This window comes from Naegleria lovaniensis, assembly GCF_003324165.1.
Source record: "Naegleria lovaniensis strain ATCC 30569 chromosome Unknown tig011, whole genome shotgun sequence".
In the NCBI taxonomy this organism is placed as follows: Eukaryota; Heterolobosea; class Eutetramitea; order Acrasida; family Naegleriidae; genus Naegleria; species Naegleria lovaniensis.
In genome coordinates this window covers 667,245-689,335 of record NW_025407833.1, presented here as the reverse complement: position 1 = coordinate 689,335, position 22,091 = coordinate 667,245, and the positions used below count along the sequence as shown (strand labels likewise).

Genomic DNA, 22,091 nt, shown 5'->3' with positions numbered 1-22,091 from the left:
TTACAGTTTTGATACGTTATGGAAGTTAGAGAATGGAGTGGTTATTACACTAAATTCTTCGAATTCACTCAATGTGGTATGTGGAGTGCGACCTCGATGTATAGGTGCGACACACATTGACATTGAGCATTGCCCGAGAGGTTCGTGCGCATTAATTACCGAGTTGTTTCGCATGGCGGTATTTTCAAATTTATTCGACCTTTGATTCAAAACGGTGTTTTTCTTGAACACAAGTGACGACGAGTGAACAAATTTCAATTGAAAAAACAATAACAACAGTTCTTCTTCATTCAACACTACAACAACAACAACAACAACAAAATGGTCAAGGTTCTCGTCTTGTTTTACAGTACTTATGGTCACATTTGGCAAATGGCTGAGGCTATTGCTGAAGGAGCTAAACAAGTAGAGGGAGCTGAGGTGCATGTGAAGAGAGTTCCAGAAACATTGCCTGCTGAAATTTTGGAGAAGGTAGGTTTCGTATGAAGAGTGATTAGAGGGAGAATCATTTGTTGTGAAATTTATTTGACTCGTGTTGTATAACTTGGATACAACATTGTCATCTTTGATTCTGGACCTTATTGAAAATTTTGTTGTTCACTAGATGGGTGCTACTCAAGCTCAAAAGGCTTTCGAACACATTCCAGTCGTAAGTTGTGATGCTACTTGAATTATAATTTAAATATTAATTTTAACTATTTTTTTACAAAATTGTATTTCAATACTTGATGACCGACAACATGTAAATCCAAAAGGCCACTGTGAGTGAACTCGCAGACTATGACGCCGTCATCTTTGGAAGTCCAACTCGATTCGGAACCATGTCTGGCCAACTCAAGTCCTTCATTGATGCTTGTGGTCAACTCTGGGCTAAGGGTGCTCTCGTTGGAAAAGTTGGTTCCTTCTTCTCTTCCAGTAACTCTCAACACGGAGGTAATGAAACCACCATTTTGACTTCCATTCCAAACTTGTTGCATTTAGGATTTGTCTATGTTGGTCTCCCTTACAGTTGTACTCTTCAATCGGGTGTGGATGAAGTGAAGGGAGGAAGTCCCTATGGCGCCACTACGATTGGTATGTTTTGTTTTTATTGAATATTGAGAGAATATTCCTTATCATGAATATATTATCATCATTCCTTATGATATAATTTTCAATTCAATATCATGATATTCAACATTTATTCAGCCGGATCGATGGGAGAACGACTTCCATCATCGCAAGAGAAGGAAATGGCCAAATTCCAAGGTAATCATGTTGCTCAAATTGCCAAGAAGTTGGCTGCCAAGTAATTGTACTATGAAAGAATAAATCAATTCCTAGATTTTGATCAAAGTTACTTTATGAAATTAATAAAAAACAGACCTATGAACATTGAGGAACATTTTCCCCGCTTTTAAAAAAACTGTAATTAACGAATTCAAAAGCATACTTCTTAAAAAAAATTGTAAATTTGTTTCATCACGGCCGTTCGTTGAGAGTGCAATACTGTATAAACATTCAGGACGACCGTTGAACACTCTAAAGTTTATAGAGAGGTTATATCGATATCGCTTTTTTCAAGAACAATGACGTCATACATCATTAAGGATACGATCCGAGATTTTAAAGCAAAATATGGACATCTTGATGGCAAGTCCCCACAATACCAATCAACGTTTCAATCATTGTTCAAGTGGGAATTAGCCATGGATAATGCCATAGCTTTGGCAAAGCCTCCACATGTCGATCATTATATGAACTATGTGAAAAAGGTCAACTCGGATTTTGAATCAAGCCTTAACACTTGGTTTCCATCATGTTGTGAAACGTTAGATAAGGAAGACAAAATTTTGAAGGAATGGTACAGTCATCCAAACATTCCTGACTTCATGAGCATGACCAAACAAGAACTCATTGAAGTTTGCAAAAAAATACCTCCTCATCCGCGGTTGGATGCTTCAATTCAGGGAGTGATTAACTGTATTGAAAAGTGTGACAAGTTGTTGCAATACATCAAGTTGGTGAAGGATTATTATTGCATTTCAAATGGAGTATTTAATCCAACAAAAGAGCTTGCTGAAAGAATCCAACGACGCAATTCAAATTCAATGTTTGTTGACAGCGACATGAATACTGATTGGGATTTTTATGAAAAAGTTTCTGCTTGGTTGCGACCATGTGAATTATGTGACGATCCTCAATTGTTCTTTGAAGGAGTCGACATTCAAGATGTACGACAAGGGGTGTTAGGAAATTGTTATTTTTTGGCAGCAGTTTCGAATTTAGCGTACCGAAATCCTCGAATTATTAAGGACATGTTCAAAGAGTATGACACGAAACAAGGAAAAGTAATTGTTCGATTTTGGAAAGACGGAAAAGAAGTTTTAGTCACCATTGATGATCGTCTTCCTTTTGGTGGATGGGGCAAAGTTTTAGGAGCAAGATCTGCAACTGTCAATGAATTTTGGATTAGCCTGTTGGAAAAAGCATTTGCCAAGTTTATGGGAAGCTACAAGCTCATTGGACATGGAGGTCAATCGGACGTTGCTTTCTGCTATTTGACAGGAGCACCTCCAGCGTCTGGTCTGACCGTGACACCAAACTCTAATCAACTCGATGTTTGGCGCTTCTTAATGGATGTCTACAAACGAGGCGATGTCATCTTTGTTTATTCTCCTCAAAATTACAAGGAAATCGAAAAGGTTAGCGGAATTAAGGAATATCATGGTAAGTACTACATTTTGAACCTTTACATTTAGTATAACTTCTATTGCTCTTTGATATGAAACTAATTTTCAACAGCATACGCCATTTTAGATTTGGTTAAAGTAGAAGACGAAGATAAGATACATCGTTTGGTCAAATTAATGAATCCTTGGGGTTTCATGGGAAGCGAATTTACAAAAGGTAAGATTTCATTCGAATCATTTAGGTCATTGCTTATGGATTTATATCTTGTCCAATTTTTCAGAACAAATCAAGCAAAATTTTTCTAGTCTCGAATGGAATGGTCGTTATTCGGATCACAGTACGGAATGGACCCCACGACTCATCAAGAGATTGAGTGTCGAGTTCAAAGATGATGGGGTATTTTGGATGTGCATTGAAGATTTCATTCATCATTGGAGAGATGTCAAAGTCAACAAATTTTCTCAAGTTTATGATTCGTTTTATTGAACTCTCTAGTCACTAGATTGCCAAAGTAAAAACCTTGTGAAAAATTCATGATATATCTAGTATTATTTATTTACAAATTTTCTAAGCATTCAGGCTAGATTTGGGGTATGGCGTCGTGTAATTTCCAACATCGTAATCAATTCCAACAATTGAATTGTTCACCTCGGTGATGGGTTGTCCATTTTTGTTGAATGGACACTTGCATTCATTGGTATGAATATCAATCAATGGTTGTACAGTTTCATCGTCCTCTGTCTGCGAGGATTGACTTCTCAACCAAAAAGCTCGATCGAATGCCTTCAATAATTCATATTCTTGTTCACGATTCGTCATGAAGAGAGGGAAATTTTGTTTGATAAAACTCACAAACTCATCCAACAACGTGTGTGAAGTAAATTTGACCTTCTTATTTTTCACCAATTCTTTCAGAGCACGACTGGTTTGTGGAGATTCCTTAATAGCTTTTGCAATTCGATCATCGACATAGTAGGCCATATCGCAAACTCCCTTCTTCTTTAACTTGGTAATGTATTCTGCTAGAGGTGGATATCGTTCCAAAATATTTTCAAAATTGTCACCCAATCCGAGATATTCCAACATGTCAATTACAAAGTGTTGACAATTACAACTATCATTTTCATACAATTTGTATCCATTCCATACTGTACAGAGTTGAGCCACAGAGTCAATAGCTTCATTGACCTCTCTTTGACCTTCAATTCTAGCAATATCGACTGCAAACACTGCCTTACTACTACTCTTCTTTCGTACGGTAGACAAGCTCGAATCGTTCCACTCCAAATACCATGGACCAATAATGAGAGCTGTGTGAAACATTCCCCATCTGCTATTTTTCACAGTGGATGAGAAGGTATTTGCAAAACGTCTACAAATTCTGTGAAAGACTTCAGTGTCCATTTCTGTAATGACCAACTTGACTTTCAAAAAGGTTCCATGTTTGCCTCCATCTCCTCGTTGTTTCAGTCGATCTGGATTCAAGAATTTGTATTTAAATCTGTCAACAATGACCAAATCTTGTGCCAAAACATCAATCAATTCTGGTTTGATGGGATATTTCAAATTTTGAACCTTTTCAATTGCATTTTCAAAAGCTTGTTTTTGTTGAGCAGTGAGTTGATCAACCATCCATGCAGGACAATCCTTCACAGCAGATTCTGGAGCCGATGCATTACTTGTCGAAGCAGATGCAATAGTGAGAATTTGCAAACCACCACCTGCTGATTTTCTTCCAGAAGATGCTTCTACAAGAGGAGGTGCAATTTCTCCAGGATTATTTAAATCGTGTGCCAATCGAATGTCATCTTCTGCTGGAATGGCTGCTAAATTGGTAATATTACTTGACGAGGATGACTTGCCACCATTGGTTGTGACAGCACTATTCGTAGTAGTAGTAGTAGTAGTAGTAGTATTACTTGAAGTTCCTCCTCCTGTTTGTTCAATATCTTCCTCTCTCAAATTAGGAACCAGTAATTTCCCTTGTTGTTGTTGAATAATGGTTTGAATATAATTCAATTGGTGTTGTTTCATAGTGGAATTGGGAGAGGTTCCAAACATTTCGAGTGAATTGTGTTTTCCAGAAATGTCACTTCCATTCATGAGTAATACTTGACCATTTTGTCCACTTGTACTCGATGAAGAGTTATTATTTGAAATCACTGTGAAATTATTATTGGTCGAAGAAGAAGATCCAATGTTCGAATCACTGGTTGAAATGTCACTCGATGCAGAATTGACATTGACTGATATTCGATTCTTGGAAGGGAGAATATTCTTTTGAATTTGAGTATCAATCAATTCATGAATGAGAGTATAAAGTGCGCGTGCGGAACCACTGGCAAGTCCGAGTTTTTCCAAATCTTCAACTTTGGCACTTAACATGGAGAGACCATTCCATCGTTCGGTTCGTAATTCTAAAGAGTTGGTGAATGAGAAGGAATGCGGTGTCAAGAATGTGAATAGCCAGTTGTTATTGTTGTTATTGTTGTAGCAATCATGAAGTTGTTGTGTGTCGTGTCAATGAAGAAGAGTGTGAAAAAAGTTAAAATAAGTGTCGTGAATGAAGAAGAGTTTGGTGGACGGTTCGAAAATGGAACGTGCGGCGCAAATGACGATTCGAATCGATTCGAACGGTTGATGATGATGAAGATGACGTGGATCGTATGCAATATATTCATGAGAATGATGATGATTCGAGACATTATTGTGTGTTTCATAATGTTCAGAACATTTGTTGAAAAATCGTGTTCATGAATGGCACATGGATGATGAATATTGTATTTATACACACATGAAAGTCAGAAATATTTCAAACATCAACAATAATAACCATACAATAACAATGATCATCATAGGATGGGTCATCATTACGGAGATTCACAAAATATAAATTAATGAATTGACAACAACAACACAGTGTATAAAAAATCGTCGAAATTGTTTCATCATTCGAAAAAAAGAACGACACCACTTACTTTTAATATCCTTCTTTTCTAATTCAATCTTCTTTTTATTATCTCGTAAGAATTGAGTCAATTGTTTGGAGGACCATTGACTGACGGGTGTTTCTTCAAGGCTTTCGATCATGGCTGAATCAGCCTCTTGCCCGCTGTTCTTGATTTTGAGCCAACTGAAAGACGGCATTTTTTTTCGGTTGAATTTATGATGAAAGGTGACAGCCGTTAAAGGTTTGAGGAACAGTTTCAAAGGGACCAACTTAACAATTGGGAATGTGAAGGACGAAGAAAGAAATTGAGTAACGAATGTTGTAGTAGGTTGGAATTTGGTTGAATTTGACGTGTTTTTTACTACAATTTAACCTTGTAGTGACTTTTTATATGGTTGTTCTAATGAAGGGACAATAAAACATATGAAAGAGTGAATATCTTTATAGTTGCCGCAAATTAAAAGGATCTTCAAAATTTGTTGAAAATAAATAATGTAGGGGAGGGAAGTAATAGAGTGACTTGGACGAATGGTCATCAATCCTTTAAAAATCAAAATAGCTTTTGACATCAAAACCCTGAGATTGACTAAATGGTGTGTTGAGAATGTTCGTAAAGTCGTCTGTTGGTTTTGTAGTCGTCGTCGTCATGGAGTTTGTTGCATTGTCGGCGTCTGATAATTGTGACACAATTCTGGGTCCAATTTTTGCAAGAAAGTCTATTAAAATGGAGACCTCAACAGGATCTGAAGAAAAGTGTTCTGGAGATGCTGCAATTCGAGCTCTCAACAGCATGCTTTCAAGTATTCCAAAGATGGCGTCCTTTTTCGGGTTCTGTAATAAATCTACCACTGTGGCATAATTTTCATAAAAGCTCACAATTTCATTCTGTAAGGATGAATGGAGTGGCTCTCGAACTAACAGTGAATTAGAAATATCAGTAGCGTCAGTTGTATTGTTCATGTCTGCTGACGGTATTGCTGATGAGGAATCAACAGCAGTAGGTGTCTTTGTGATTTCTTCAGTAGAAGATTGAGTCTCTTTTGACTTTTTGGATTTGTTCTTCTTCTTTTTAGGCTTGGGAAACTGGGGCTCTTCTTCTAACTCTTCATTTGATTCCTCGTCTACCTGTTCTGAGTTGCCATCTGTGTCTTTTCGCTTCTTATCATTGTCCATCATCTTGTCAAATTTTAAGACACTGTTCAAGATGTGAACAGTTGCTGTTTTTTCAGTTGCTGATCGTTGTTCCAAGATAACCAAACCTAAATGAAAATTTGTGATGAGTGAAGCAATCTTAATCTTTTTGTAAACATCAAACTTGATAATATTTCGACTCTTCTTTCCTTTCATATTCTCTGTGCTGTACATGTGGAGTTTTGGTGGATCTGATGTTTCATAGAGATAGGCATAAATGGACATGTGTGGATCATTGGGTCCATAATAAAGAGTATTTTGTAAATCTGCAGTAATCTTGAATCGAATGGTTTTTCTGTGCTTCAAAATTCCTGTTTCAATGGCCTCATTCTCAACATCAGTTTCAACAGCAAATACTGAAGTTGGGGGAATAGGATCATCTAAGAGTGACCAATCGGTAGATGCGAGGTTAGACTTGGTAATAGCTGCTAATCGTTCAATATTTGCATCCGACGATGAAATTGATTCCATGAGTGTGACATGATGGAATTGCAAGTTATACGAGCATTCCACTTTTTTGTTTCTTACAATATGTTTTTTAGATGCAGATTCTTTTGATTTCTTCTTTTTCTTGGAAGATGATGGAGCTCCAGTTGTTGTTACATGATCATTCATTGATGAGCTTGCTTGCTGTTGTGAATCTTGAAATATTGGAGCATGTTGTTGTTGTTGTTGTTGATTACGGTTAAAATACATTAGGAGTATTTGTTCCAATTCTAATTGTTGTGGAGTTTTTTGTGAATGCTGGTGATTGACTTGTTCGCTTGTTAAAATTTGTTGTGAAGATGTACTGGTTGTCGTATTATTCAAACTTGTTGGAGGAAACATCATACCATTCATCATGGAAGCTTGTTGTGTTTGAAAATTAAACAGGTCTGAAATATTCGTACTGTTCCCAGCCACTGCATTCATGTTACTTTGAAAATGACTCAAGTTATTGTGTTGATTCATCATGATGTTATTATTGTTATTCAGAATATATCCTGTTGTTGTTGTTGTTGGATGTCCACCATTACTGTTGCTGCTACTACTCGTCGTGGTCGTGGTCGTAGTAGCACTACTACTACTATTCGGAGCATTAAAGTAATAATCATAAAAAGACTGATGAACCATCTCTGATCTTTCCAGAATTGCAATTCCAAACAAGATGGAACAACAAATTCAATCCGTAAAGGTGTTTGTGGGTTTGGGAGTGTTGATACCTTCTCCGAAAAAGATGTTTCTGATTTCGCGATGATGAAACAAAAAACTTTGTTGCCGTTGGTAGGAGCGGTGTTTGTGGAGAGCAAAAAATTATGATTTGTTTTCGTTACAACGCAATTTTTTTTGTGTTTTTTATGTGGTCCAATCGTTACGTTGGCATGCCTACGACGAAGAAGATTGTTGCAGATATCTGCTGCGAAATTCGTTAGACGTACAAAATTGAGAGGTTAAAAGTTTGTGGAAACTGAGTTGGAGAAATCATTGCAATTCATTTGTAAATACAACAAAATTGTTCTTCAACATGTTTTAAGAAGAGTAGTGTTTTTATTGAATTCAACACTCATTCCACTTGTTACTAACGATTTAGAGCGTGTGACATGTGCAACTTTATTACCTCTTATCTCGTCTGTCTCCTTGTTTCATTAACCTAAATTCCATTCGTTTTAAACCTTCATTAGAATTGAATTTTTGAAAAGAATTGGCAAGATAATACTCTGATCTTGATGGAAACTGTTGCTCATATCGAGAATTGTTACTCGAGTGTTGCATTGAGCCATCCTTGTTGTTCATGACTGTTTCTCAAATCGATAAGCTCCACTTTTGAATGTTGATCTTTGCATGTTCGAAACTTTTTCTGTCCTCCATTGTATCGATGAGAAGTTGCAGTCTTAGGCACATGAGGCGTTTCATATTTCACTTTCCCAGAACGAGTATCCAAATGCCACCACATGGACATTATTTTAGCTTAAAAGATCTTTGTGAGATCTTGTCCTTTTATTAATAATTCACAATATGTATAGGAGGGGGTTTTGAGATTGTTGTGAGCATATTATGGTAATGGTTGTTAAGCAATTTGCTTCATGGAACGCAATAGAGGGGGTTGGCGAAAAGGTGTAATTTCTGTCGCCTCCCCAGTTGCCATCATGCATGTGTCCTTACAACATGGTTGTTCCTTATGATCAGTTTTTAGAAAATGCTCAACGCGGAGAGAGCTCTCTTCTATAGCACTCTTGCAGACTTTGCTTTACAAGATGAGTGTCCTCGGAATGAATCATTCACATTCGTTGTTGCATTCTTCAAAAGCCTCGTCTGTTAATTCAAAGATTTCCCTCATTTGATAAAAACCTTCTTTTGGGTGGTTTCGATGCCACTTTTTATGATTTCTTGCTTCTCGTAGATTCATGTCTGCTTGTTGCATGACATTCTGTTCTCGTCTCTCTTCATGCCTCGAAGCAATAAATTCCAATCGTTCATAACCTTCGACAGAATTATAGTTATGATAACTATTAGAAAGAAAATTGGGAGCTTTGGTTGAATGTATTCGTTCATCAATCAAGAAGACCGATGAGTGATGAATCTTTTGATCAGTGGCCATAAGGTTGTTATTCCATTCGGTTATCACTTGCAATCTTTCGATATTGTTAGAAGATGTATTGTTTTTTCGAAACTTTTTCCGTCCTCCATTGTATCGATGTGAGGTTGATGTTGTTTTCGGAACGTGAGGTGTTTGATTTCTAACTTTACCTGAGCGAGCATTGATGCCCCACCAACCCCATTTGGACATTTTTTTTGTAAGTTGAAATTACAAAACTGAACTAGAAAATCAATTTCAAATTGCGACTGATGGTTTGGAGAGTCATTACATCTATCATAATTCTGATTCAAGTTCTCTGAGAGTTCTTGAAAACCATAATAATTCCACTCAGAATTGTTGATGGCTGTTGTATTTGGTGAGCACATCCCAACAACTTTCGGTGGAGATGCTCTTTACAAGGTAGATGGTAACGCGAACCTACCTGGTGAACGGTAGGAATGTTCTTGCTACAAATTGCACGAGGAATGTGCAAAAGATCAAGTGGCCACCCTGTTAACAACAACCCATAGGAGGTTGTTGATGTCCACGAGGTACTATGGTATCGTTCCACGGAGGGGTAAAGAGCTCTCCATTTTACGAGTTGCTTTGCAATCCTGAACTCAATATTTCAAAAGAAATTTTCAACAATAGAGAGCTTATAATCGTTGAAAGAAATAAAATGAAATGAAATTGAAATGTGTTTTTTGTGTTTATAAGTTTCTAAAGAAATGAAATGAAATCGAAAATTCCGCAGCAAAAAAATATTTCGTCATGCCAGCAACTTCCGACACAGCATCAAGCCCACTCTCTCGCTTCGCTCAACCTACTCAATCATCAAGTCAGCCCGTACAAAGCAACACAGGACCCAACCTCACATCATCAACATCGGAACCATCTACCCAAAATTCTCCTCCTTCAAGCCAAAAAAGAAAGAGCAAAAGAAAGTCAAATCACCAACAGAGTTCTCAATCAAGTCAGCCGAACAGCCAAATTTTACAGAATTCCCAATCATCAAGTCAGCCCGTACAAAGCAACACAAGATCAGTATCCAACTTAGCATCACAATCACAATCAGAACCATCTACACAAAGTTCTACTCCCACAACTAAGACAAAGAAGAGAAAAAACAACAATCAAACTCCACAAATCACTCCGAAGAAAAAGAAAATCACAAAGGAAGAATCTCAAACAATTGCTAATGTATATGCTTATCATTCTGGTGATTGGACTAAATTCTTTAGTGACATAAGCTCTCTAGTATCAATAAAATCGATTTCCATTTCATTTCTTAAGAAATTTATAAACGCTCGCACAAAAATGAAATGAAATTAATTTTGATTTTCAATTTTCAGACCATCCACCCAAATCACGAGACTCATTTTATTCCGTATAAGCTCTCTAATGATCCATCTTTTGCTCTTTGATTTCAAACAAGGAGAGTTTCAAACAGTCCTGAATTTTAAATTTCATTCGATTCTATTCAAAAGCTGAAAACAATTATTATTACAACACCTAGCTCAGGAAAGTTGTGTCACTCTTTTGTTTCAGGAACTGACAACAAGTGAACAATTAATTGATCATAGTTCATTGTTCCATTTTCAACACAAAAAAAAAATGTCGAATGATGATGACCGGGCATGGTCCGATCATGACAGCTCATCACCATGCAGCGACGACGATACAGACATGAACCCCAAACCAAGAAATGAAGGTACTGGTAGGTACACTATATGATCGGGCTTGGTATATTGACGTAATGAACTTGGAACTTTGATGATCCATTTCAAATACAAACACAATATGGATGCAGATGACCAACCACTTCCTCCTGAACTCAAAGTACAACCTGCCATGCCTTTTTCTTATCCAAATGACACTATTCCGAATCATGGTTCAACCAATATTGGTAATAACAACAACAATATTCAACTCCATGACGATGATCATCGTGTCGACTCAAATTCGAGTTCATCCGCACAAGCAACAACATTACTCATCAATAACAACAACATTCCGAATTATGGATCCGAAACCAATCATGCAGTAGTACCAATTCCAATACCAGTGCATCAACAACGTTCTCAATCGACATGGGATCATGATGAGTTAATGAAAGGATGGATTGTGAAATATACGTACAGTAATGTACCGCCAGAAGTATTGGTTGAAATTTTCAAATTTTTGGATATTTCTTCCTTGTCCATGTAAGTCACGGGAGAGAAACATGTTGTTTTTTGGAGATTTAAAGTATTTATTATGATGATTGATGACATGTGTGAACAATTGTTGAATGAATGAATTTTTGAATTCAAGGTGCTCTCTTGTGTCACAATCATGGTATTATGCAACATTGCATGATGCCTTGTGGGAGCCATCGGTGAGGAAATTATTCTACAATTTTAATGATCAGGAAGGAAATTGTAAGTAGTTGATTTCATTAAGAATCTACAACAAACATGAATTTATCTCAATTGCATTCAATTTTTTGTTCATTGTGAAAAACAATAGTCTACACCATTGACGTGGGTCGAATGAATAAGCGATATGGAAAGCCAATTCCACCTCCACCACGTCCAAAGAAAATTGAAGATTATGTCACCATTGAAAATGGTAAAATTATTTCGTATCACACTTTGAGAGCTCTCAACATCGAGCAAGGAAAAAAGAAGCTCGATTCAAAATTGAGAAGAGATCGAAAGGAATATCTTCGAGCTAAAATGCAAGAACATTATGAAAATATGAATAGGTGAGTTTTATATTTACAACTGTGTGAGTGTTGTAAAATTATTGCCAATAATTTTATGTGAAATTGTTCCACGTGTAAAATAATTATTTAATATTCACACACACACACACAGTTTGAGATATCGATACTTTTTTGGATTCGCCACTCTTGTTTACATTTCCCTATTTCTATTCCTTTGCATGGTTGCTGTCAAGGATGCAATTCCTACCGATGTCATTCCTAACTGGCATCAATATTCATTCATTCCACTATGGTTTTTCTTTATATTTGGCTTTGGACAAATATTTTTCGTAGCTTACATGTACGGCAATGCTCGAGATGTTCAAATATTAATGATGTGTGGAATTTTATTATTGGTCTTACTAGGAGGATTATCATCAGCAATTTTATCATTCCTTAATTTGGCTGTTTTACCTGCGACCTATAATTTTGTGACACGAGCATGGGAATATACCATTTCATGGTTTATCATTCTCATCCCTGCCTATATTTTCATACTCGTAATGTTTATTGGAATGATTGTCATTGTAGGAATTGTTACTATTGAAGATTGGTCCAATCATCAACCTTGGAAAAAGTCATTACGACATTTTGCAACAAGCATGTATTTCTCAACTCTTAACATGTTCATGATTTGTGCTGTCATCATGATTGGGTTTACATTGGAATATCCAACTTACTTTGCAACGTTTTGGCCAGGAATTTTAGCACTCATTGTATCGTTTGGTTTTGTTTTGACCACAGCCAGATTCCTTTGGAAGGAGAGAAAGAATGAATACTCTTCTGATAGATACATCATGTCATTTGGTTTGATCTTTTTCATTTGTTTGTGTATTAATATTATTGTGGTTGGTTTGTATCCATTTTTATTGAGCTATTCATGGTTCAGCAGTTTACTTCCTCTCACGGCTGCTTATGCCTTTGTGTGTAGAATCATTTATGAAGGTTAAGACGTGTGTATGTTGTGATTATTAAAATATTCATGTCATTAGACCTTAAATATAATGGACTCAACTGGAATCAACCTGAGGCAATATCATTTGTCATGCTGAGTCAAAAGATTCATATTATGAACAGTAAGTGGGCATAATGTATTGTACCAGAAAATCGATCATGTGGAAGAATTCTTGCATTCTTGTTTGTGAACACATCTCATTGCTGAATCTCTCCCGAAATTAATTGTTTTTCTACCAGTCGTTTATAAATTCCTCCCAATTGCATCAATTCTTCATGATTACCTTGTTCTGCCACTCGTCCATCATTAATGACATACACACGATGAGCATTTCGAATCGTAGACAAACGATGAGCAATAACCAATACAGTTCTCCCTTCCATCAATCGTTGCAATGCTTCCTGAACTAAAAATTCAGTATTCGAGTCGAGAGAAGCTGTCGCTTCATCCAAAATCAAAATCTTTGGATTTTTCAAAATGGCTCTAGCAATGGCTATGCGTTGTTTTTGTCCACCACTCAATTTCAATCCACGTTCTCCTACGAGTGTGTCATAACCCTCTGGAAATCCCATAATAAATTCATGAGCATTTGCCTTAATGGCAGCATCTTGAATTTCCTCAAGCGTGGGTTCTGTTCGATTCGAATTGGACATTCCAGATTCCCATCCATAACAAATATTCTCTCGAATCGAGTTGGAGAAGAGAGTTGGTTCTTGTTGTACCACTCCAATGTGTTTTCTCAAAAAATTGGTATCGAGCTCACGAATAGACATTCCATCGAGAGTAATTTGTCCATCATTGGGATCATAGAATCGTTGCAAAAGAGAAGCAACAGTGGTTTTACCTTGTCCGGATTTACCAACGAGAGCGGTCACTGTTGAAGGAACTAGTTCAATTTCGAGTCCTTTCAATACGGATTGAGTAGGTCGAGAAGGATATGAAAATTTCACATTATGGAATTGAATGTGGCCTTCAATTTCATGAAAAGGAGAGTCATCAAAATCGCCCTCTTGTTGCGAATGTTCATCCTTCTTGTCATTCTCATGAACCACACGTTGTTTCTCAATGGTTGGCTTTTGTAAAAGTAATTCGTGAATTCTTGCAGTGGCTCCCATTGCTTTCATTAAATCAAAAAAGATGGAACTCACCACTCCCAAACTCGAAGCCACATAAAACGTATAAACAATAAATGATGTCAATAATCCAATAGTAATTTCTTTGGAAAGAACAAGACTTCCTCCATACCACAGCACGAGAATGACTGCTGAGCTCGAGCAAAACATCATAATTCCACTGAACACTCCTCCTGAAATTGCCAATTTTCGAGCCAATGTTAACGTATTGTCAATCGAAACATTATATTCAGAAACATGAAAGGATTCTTTTGAAAAGGATCGAACCGTTCTCAAGTTGGAAAACGACTCTTCTGCTACTTCGGCACTCTTGGCCAATGCATCTTGAACCTTTCGTGATAATTTCTTCACAATTTTGGCATAAATGATAGCTCCAATGATGAGAGGAGGAACAATGGACAAGGTCACGAGCGTTAATTTCCACGATGTGTAAAATAAAAATCCAACACCACCAATGGCCTGTACCGTATTTCTCAAAAAGATGAATAAATTTGAAGTCACTGCATTTTCCAATGATTTTGTATCGGAACTCAATCGATTCAACAATTCTCCCGTCTTGGTCACGTCAAAAAAACTCACATCTTGTACAATAATATTTTCAAATAAATCTTTCCTTAATTTGGCAACCACTCGCTCTCCTGCAAAATTAAAACAAAAATGTTTAATGGCCGTGGTGAGTCCAATACCACACACAATGGCCAACAAATAGAGAGCGGCTCGATTTAAATAAGCCTGACCTTCTTCATGGTTCGTTTCACCACTTGGCAGATTGGAATTCATGGTCGATGGAATGACATCAACCAATTGAGTTAAAAAGAGTGGTAGCACGAGAGAGAGGCCAGTACTAATGAGCATGGAAATGGTTCCGATCAGTAATAATGGCCATTGTTTCATTCCCAAACCAAAGAGCCATTTCAATTGGGAAGAATTGAGAGAGGAGAAGAACTTTTTGATCATGGTTATGGGATTCATGGGTGTTGTTGGTGGGTTATTGTTATTATTATTCTGATCCGAATCAATCTCATTGTTGTTGGAATGTCCTTCATCATGATGATGGTCATCATTGGAGGAACGATAGGGTTGGATAGAGGACCGATCGGAATGATTCAATGTGGACTTGTCGTCATCATGACGATCGTCTTCATTGAATGATGATGATGGATAGTTGGCTGAGGTTGGATAGGAAATTTGATGCTGACTTTTTGCAGTCGGAGCATGTTCGTCGAGTTCTAGATTCATCCTGGTTGTGTTGCACGAAGAAGACACCAATATCCTCAATTTTTTGTTCGAAAGCGAGCGATTGACTAGCGCACTGAAAATTATGTGCCAGTCATGCAGGAGAATTGCGCTTGCGCAGAAATGATTCGAAAATAGGTCAATTTAAAGGCTCAGTTTATGTTTACGTTGAATGTGCGCCTTGTTCTAAAGCTTGCGTTTGGCAAATTCAAATTGATAGGTAGTCATCATATTGGATGCTTTTGTTGGCATTGCTTTAGCTTCCTTAACACTGTTGTTACCAATCTTGATGGTATCAAAGTTACTTTGTGAGGGTTGTTGTCTGGAAGCACCAAAGTCTTGAGTTGCCTTTCCTCTTGCCGATGGTGGAACAACCCTTAAATTTTCTTCCATTGGTTGAATGTCAAAGTCACAAGCGCTATACACTTCGAAAATAAATTCTCCCTTTCTGTTGCTGTACAATGTGCATGGAGTAATTACATAATCACCTTGATCCAAATCAAGCTCAATGGCATTATATCTTCCATACACTGGGAATTGCATGAGCGCATTGGGAGAGTTATCGGTAGGCAAGACTTTATAATTGTTGTCTGTGCCCTTGTAAACGGCAAAACCAATTCCACTTCTGTAATATTGTGCATCGGCATCAAGTGAAAGGTAAGCTCTGTAAATAATGAGGAAATACCTTCCACTCTTTTGAGCTGTCAAACGGAAATGAGGATTCTTGGCAAAGGCCATATTGTTGGTCATTCCACCTTCAGAAAACGAAATGATCACTGTCATCCATCAATGTGACATAAATTACAACAACTTACCTGCAGTGTCATTATCCCATTGACCTTTAAGCTTCTTTCTGTTCCATGAGGCACTTGGGAACGAAAGCTTGTTATTGGGAATTTTGTATTTCGGATCGCTTGACATGCTCAAAATTGAGTCGTTGAACAATCTGCAACAGGTAATCTTGTCAAAATGGGTGCAAAAGTCTTTGAATTCCATCCAAAAGATGCCGTCTGCTCTAACCTCCTCTCCCATTTCTTTCTTGTATTGGAAGGTCCAGTTACGACTTGTGTCGCTCCAAGCTCCTTTCCACTATTCATTTGAAAAAATGTTCAGTATTTGAGAATTGGAATGGATGTATTTACATACCTCTGCATATCAGATTTAGTCGAAATTAAGAAATTGCACCCAAACGGTGATTATGAATCGTTTTTGTTTGAATGAGACTTCAATCCATGCAAGCGTACTTACCGAAATCGTTGGCCCAAGGATTCTTGAGCTTAACGAGCTTGTATTTCTTGTCACTTGTTTCTCTAACGTCAAGAATAGAGTAGGCATGACCGGCAACAAGACCCTTGGCCTCATTCGCTTGTTCACCTCTGTTGCTACTAATGCTGGTACCCATCATTACGTTTTCTGATTTATAAAGTACTAGCTTTTCCCATAGTCTATCCTTTCTCCATGGTTGTTTACCTGGGTTTTGAGACCAATTATTAATGTAAAGTCTTTCAGGTCTTCCACCGGTAAGCAACACGACTGGGGACATTGAAAAATAAGTATTAATTAGGACAAGAGGCTATGAATAAATTAAGAGCACTGAACATACCTCCTTCCTCAAGATAACCACCATCAAGGGCTTCATAGGACCCAAGGAGCTTGGCACACGCTTTTTCTAAAATACTGATCCAGAATTCGTTCTTAGAGGTACTGTGTCCATAGCAGGGAAGTCCATCTCTGCCACAAGGGATTCTGTCATCAATTGTGACGTTTTGCCACTGACTCTCATAGTATAATCTGACAACATATTTTCCCTCAGTTTCGTTGGTCTCAACAAACAATTTTTGAAGTACCTCTGGATATTGTGCAACAACAGCCATTGCGCTCAACAGCCAACAATCTCCGAGTTGACCTTGTTCAATATCGCTAGGATTTACTGAGTCTACGAATAATGAACAGTTCTTGCACCACTGACTAGGACGTTTCCATGATTTACATTCAGCTACATGATCTGGAAGCTTATCTCCATCGGGCTATGATCATTGAGAATTATGGTGTGGTAAGTAGGAACCATCAGGTTGAATTCGATCATCAAGATGCCGTTCGGAATGATACTTACCTCAAAACAAAGGGATGAATTATCGGCAGGAAATACTTCATCAACGAATACCATGTTGCAATAAAAGAAATGAATTTGGCGAGCAGTAATTAGATTGTTTTTTTTTTGAAATCCGTAACAAGAGCCAGTTGTAATTTTTGGCGGCGTGATTGGAGCTGAGATAAAACATTCGAGTTCATCCTTTCGAATACATGGATTCACTCCTTTCTTGTGATAGGAATAGGGAATAATCGAAACTGAAAATGGCAAGATTCAGAAAGGCATTGCAATGCTTCATTGTAAAGTCCATCAACAATTTTTTTCAAACAAAAAAACTCAAAACTTGGTTTAAGCAAAATCATCATCGTTTTTCACACGCCATCATTTCCCGAGCTTTCAATTTGATTTTTTCATTCCTACAGTACTGATATATATTGATAGCTAGCGTGAAATTATAAAGCTTGTAGCGTGTTTCAAACATACTTCATCACCCTCGCCCATCTCAAGCTCATCAAAGTTTCATTTTGTCATCTTTTACACTTTACACGCACGACCCGAGAGAAGAATTCAATTGAAACTTTCTCTCATCATCAAGCCATATTTCTGCATAAGCATGATGCTTCATCATCCCAATGTCGACCTCACCCCAAGCATCACGATGATGAGTCATACGGAACTTTCCAAAAGCAGCGATACATAGCAAGACTGGCCAGCGAAAGTGAACTCCGGGCTTCAGGGACACGATTTATGTCCCTCGAAAAAAAAAAAGTTTCTGTAGAGAACCGGCTTAACGCTGGCAAAGAAAAATCTTGAAATTGAAGCTTCCAAGTTCACTGTTCTGTCAATAGAGAGCCCAGCGACAGGAGTTGGCGACCAAATCCATCCAGCAACCCGCTCTGTTGGCTTGTCTTGCTATGGTAACAACAATATGGACAATGGAAGGCTTTTTTCTGATGGCTGTTCCAAAACTGTCCACAATGGCAACAACAACATGTTGAATGATGATTGTACAAGCCAAAATACTGGTAGTAGTAGTAGTAGTAGTGATAGCACCAACCATTACCGTTCCACGAGTGGATTATCCCTAGAAACGAGCACGTCTGCTCTGGTAGGTACCTCACCCAAAAGCTTGTGCTCTTCCATCATGAAAGTCATGGAAGGAAATGCTGAATTGTTGAATGATGGAGATTTCAAAAAGGGCGTGAGTGGCACCACTCAGCCAGTGGTACCCATTGGTGTTTCAACCATACAAGACGACAGGGTCGCAAGTTCAGAAAGTTCTCGAGCGAGTGGTTCTGGCATTCCGACTTTTAGCTCACCCTTCTTTCCTCGTGCACCATCCGGATCAGGTAACAGTGCCACTCATGATAAAGCAGCTGCTTCATCGGGAGTGGCCTTTCTTGCGCCTCCCTTTGCCAGTACTAGTGGTAACAATCATTTGGGAATTAAGGCCACCAATAGTGATCCAACTTCTTCCTCAAACATACCTATTCAACCACTAGGCCATCATCATTCAACCCAACCAGCCCAGGGCAATAATAACCACATGTCTTCTTTGCACGGTACACCATCGCAAGTTGTTCCAACAGAGGTTTTAAAACCTAGTCCCGTTCGAACGACAGCCTCTTCCATTTTGGCTCCAAAGATTGGTCATGCTTTGGAGACTTCCTCGCATTCAACTTCTAGTAATGGTTCTTCAAGCTCGTCAGCCTCAGCACTTGCAGGAACTGCTAGCATCAACAACAACAACCGAATATTTCCACCACCACCACCACCGCTAGGATTTGGAACAACAAGTGCGATGAACTCCAATAGTTTGCAACCAAGTGTTTCAGGTTTCCCAATGCTTCCAGCTTCATTAACTACGCCTTTTCCTCCTTCATCCATGTCATCATCACTCCAAACTCAAACCTCCATGATGTTCAATGTACAACAACCATTTCCTGTCCAGAATTCCTTAATTAAATCGTCGTCATCAGTTGAAACCACTTCTCAGAGTAAAGGTAATTCACTCAAAATTGACACCACAAGAAATAGCAAAAAGATCCAAGAACAATACGAATCTGAGAAAGATTGTAGTGATGATGATGATGATGGTGATTCAAGCCATGATGACGATGGTGGGGACTATAGTGATCAGGAAAGCGCATCCTCTCGTTCGTCAAGACAAAAACATCACTCAGGAGGTCACAACAGTCAAGAGGATGAAGAACCCACACGAAAAAAGAAGGAAGACCCAACAGCACAAAAAATTCAACCAGGTAGCCGCCTTAATAGCCCTCATCAGTCACAAAAAACTTTTGTTGGTGGTAGTAATAGCAACATGTTGGGAATATCGCCATTTCCACCCTCTAACGCTACAAATAAGACCTTTCTTGGTACCACACCAAAGAAAGCAGCTGGTGGAAGTGTTACTGGATCAGCAACAACGATGACGACCACAACAAGTACAACACCACCGCCACTCTCTCATCACTCAAGTGCACTGAACCTTGCAGTGGCAACACAGTTGCAACCAATTACAACCAAGAGCACTGAAGCTCCTTCCAAGAAAAAGCGTAAGGTACAAGTCAACAACAACACCACAAATGCACAACAGCCCAATTTAGTAGCCAGCTCCAAAACATCATATCCCACAGCAGATCCCCTCAATTCCTCAAGCAACAACACCATTAGTGGAAGCAACATTCCATTTCCAATAGCACATTCTCCAATGAATTCCTTCCTTCCATTTCCTCCTCCAAGAAACGCCGTTGACACAACACCCACTCTCACCAACAGCAATAACATATCATCTCCCTCTACCCCATCATCAACGATGAATCAGGTTCCCACACATCACCCAAACAGTAGTAGTATGTTCGTCACACATGCCACAGCAACAACAGCAAGTCTTTCACTGGCGCCTTCTCTTGCGCCTTCCACTAGCATTGTGCATTCTGCTCAAAGCAACAATAATTCATATACTTTTTCTACATCAAACGCTTCTACGAATAACACTCCAAATTCCATTGCCATTCCTCCTCCTCCATCGCTACCACCTCCTCCCTTCACAATAACAGCATCCTCTCCCATCATGATAACATCATCTCCAGACCAAAAAAGCCACAATCGAACCTTAGTTGACTCACCAACGATTATAGGGCCTGAGAAGAAAGCTAAAGCCTCTCCTCTAGGGTCTACGCAAATATCCTTCAAACTTTGGCTCAAAACATTGGACACTCTTTCGATATCCAAATTAAAACTTGTTCAGGAAAAAGTCAATCGATTACTCAAGGAAAAGGAGAATAATGAGCCACTTGCTTCTACTAGTGTTGCTGTGGATCTTAAACAAGAAGAGGTTCCTGAAATTTCCAAAGACCATGACACACCTCAAGAATACACACCAAACTCTCAAGATAGCCTCATTACAGCCACAGAAGGAGTTTTTGAAGAAAATGAAGCAGCGGCGCTTCTCTCTCGTGGAGGGATGTCATCAATTGACACTCTACTTAGCGTAGCCCTTTCTGACTATACATCACAAAAAGAAGACAACTCTTCGTCCAGAAGCACAAAGAAATTTTCGATTGTGTCGCCACCTTCTCCTTTTCTTCCTCCGTTCCCTTCTTCAAAGAGTAGTACTATGAAGATGGTCACCAAATCCCTTACGTCTGATGACGATTCAGATGCTGGCTTTTCTGTTGAGTCTGAAACTCTTCAAATTGAGGGAAGGCAAGTTGAGCCATTCGTGAGGGAATATAAGGGCCACGGATTCCTCTATCCAGGACGACGAGGACTTAAATCACAGCAAGTGAAAGCTCCTCTATGCACTTTCCCTGGTATGAGAAACACTATTTTAGATACTGACAAGGGAGGTGATTCTCCGACCTTTGTTGAAGGCGAAGATATTGTCAATCCGGTGATAGATTTAGAACATCACTTGGAATTCTACATTCCAGACAAGGATATGACTCTTTACAACAATGTGAGAGCTTATGGGTTATCACTTCTCAAGAGAGTCGACAGAAATTGTTATATTGAAGAGAGCAAAATTCTCTTGGCTCGAAAGCCTACCATTCAATCCAAATCTTCAAGCTATTCTTTTGAAAATGAGTACTCGCTTTCTATTGTAGCTCATGAAGAAAAAGAATACCCTTCCGCAGATTATTCTATTCTACTCATAGAGACTAGAGGCAAAAAGAGAAACGTCAACGTCTCTGAGGAGGACAAAATTTCCAGATATTGCGAAATATCACACGACTACATCAATAAGCAGACGAAATTCAGAATTGGTTTCAGAATATGTAAGGCTCAAAAAAAGAAGCACACAAAGGGCATTTACTTGCTTCGATTAGTGGCATTTTTACGTGATCCTGCTGTTGGTGACGCCTCTTCTCCAACATCATCACCATCCTTATTCGAATCAGCCTCACCCGATTTTGGAATTAAAAAGGTTTTAGAGGAGAGTGACATGTTCAAAATTGTATCGAGAAGGTCTGTCGTTGAGAGAACAAGAATGAACAAGAGAAAAAAGAGTAGCAATGACGAAGAAGACGAATCACCAAGTTCCAATCAATAG

The 22,091-nt window shown here is 38.4% G+C and overlaps 10 protein-coding genes across 10 annotated transcripts; 5 read left to right on the top strand and 5 right to left on the bottom strand.

Annotated features, from left to right (window-relative positions):
* Positions 1-321: 321 nt before the first annotated feature.
* Positions 322-1,292, top strand: C9374_001057 (uncharacterized protein; the record flags this gene model as incomplete). Its single annotated transcript, XM_044686128.1, has 4 exons — positions 322-471; positions 605-649; positions 756-1,074; positions 1,189-1,292. 4 exons carry the CDS (start codon positions 322-324, stop codon positions 1,290-1,292), a joined length of 618 nt encoding a protein of 205 aa, XP_044552199.1.
* A 276-nt stretch (positions 1,293-1,568) lies between these two features.
* C9374_001056 (uncharacterized protein) lies at positions 1,569-3,159 on the top strand (the record flags this gene model as incomplete). The annotated part of the gene is made up of 3 exons (XM_044686117.1): positions 1,569-2,709; positions 2,785-2,889; positions 2,954-3,159. 3 exons carry the CDS (start codon positions 1,569-1,571, stop codon positions 3,157-3,159), a joined length of 1,452 nt encoding a protein of 483 aa, XP_044552198.1.
* Positions 3,160-3,240: 81 nt separating this feature from the next.
* C9374_001055 (uncharacterized protein) lies at positions 3,241-5,820 on the bottom strand (the record flags this gene model as incomplete). Its single annotated transcript, XM_044686106.1, has 2 exons — positions 3,241-5,090; positions 5,652-5,820. 2 exons carry the CDS (start codon positions 5,818-5,820, stop codon positions 3,241-3,243), a joined length of 2,019 nt encoding a protein of 672 aa, XP_044552197.1.
* A 346-nt stretch (positions 5,821-6,166) lies between these two features.
* Positions 6,167-7,927, bottom strand: C9374_001054 (uncharacterized protein; the record flags this gene model as incomplete). The annotated part of the gene is made up of 1 exon (XM_044686095.1): positions 6,167-7,927. One exon carries the CDS (start codon positions 7,925-7,927, stop codon positions 6,167-6,169), a length of 1,761 nt encoding a protein of 586 aa, XP_044552196.1.
* A 1,141-nt stretch (positions 7,928-9,068) lies between these two features.
* Positions 9,069-9,581, bottom strand: C9374_001053 (uncharacterized protein; the record flags this gene model as incomplete). Its single annotated transcript, XM_044686084.1, has 1 exon — positions 9,069-9,581. One exon carries the CDS (start codon positions 9,579-9,581, stop codon positions 9,069-9,071), a length of 513 nt encoding a protein of 170 aa, XP_044552195.1.
* A 561-nt stretch (positions 9,582-10,142) lies between these two features.
* On the top strand, positions 10,143-10,697 carry C9374_001052 (uncharacterized protein; the record flags this gene model as incomplete). Its single annotated transcript, XM_044686073.1, has 1 exon — positions 10,143-10,697. One exon carries the CDS (start codon positions 10,143-10,145, stop codon positions 10,695-10,697), a length of 555 nt encoding a protein of 184 aa, XP_044552194.1.
* Positions 10,698-10,985: 288 nt separating this feature from the next.
* On the top strand, positions 10,986-13,067 carry C9374_001051 (uncharacterized protein; the record flags this gene model as incomplete). Its single annotated transcript, XM_044686062.1, has 5 exons — positions 10,986-11,088; positions 11,182-11,575; positions 11,685-11,791; positions 11,880-12,117; positions 12,230-13,067. The coding sequence occupies 5 exons, from the start codon at positions 10,986-10,988 to the stop codon at positions 13,065-13,067; spliced, it is 1,680 nt and encodes a 559-aa protein (XP_044552193.1).
* A 202-nt stretch (positions 13,068-13,269) lies between these two features.
* Positions 13,270-15,444, bottom strand: C9374_001050 (uncharacterized protein; the record flags this gene model as incomplete). Its single annotated transcript, XM_044686051.1, has 1 exon — positions 13,270-15,444. The coding sequence occupies one exon, from the start codon at positions 15,442-15,444 to the stop codon at positions 13,270-13,272; it is 2,175 nt and encodes a 724-aa protein (XP_044552192.1).
* Positions 15,445-15,627: 183 nt separating this feature from the next.
* On the bottom strand, positions 15,628-17,608 carry C9374_001049 (uncharacterized protein; the record flags this gene model as incomplete). Its single annotated transcript, XM_044686039.1, has 5 exons — positions 15,628-16,196; positions 16,257-16,523; positions 16,690-16,974; positions 17,045-17,468; positions 17,555-17,608. 5 exons carry the CDS (start codon positions 17,606-17,608, stop codon positions 15,628-15,630), a joined length of 1,599 nt encoding a protein of 532 aa, XP_044552191.1.
* A 916-nt stretch (positions 17,609-18,524) lies between these two features.
* On the top strand, positions 18,525-22,091 carry C9374_001048 (uncharacterized protein; the record flags this gene model as incomplete). The annotated part of the gene is made up of 1 exon (XM_044686028.1): positions 18,525-22,091. The coding sequence occupies one exon, from the start codon at positions 18,525-18,527 to the stop codon at positions 22,089-22,091; it is 3,567 nt and encodes a 1,188-aa protein (XP_044552190.1).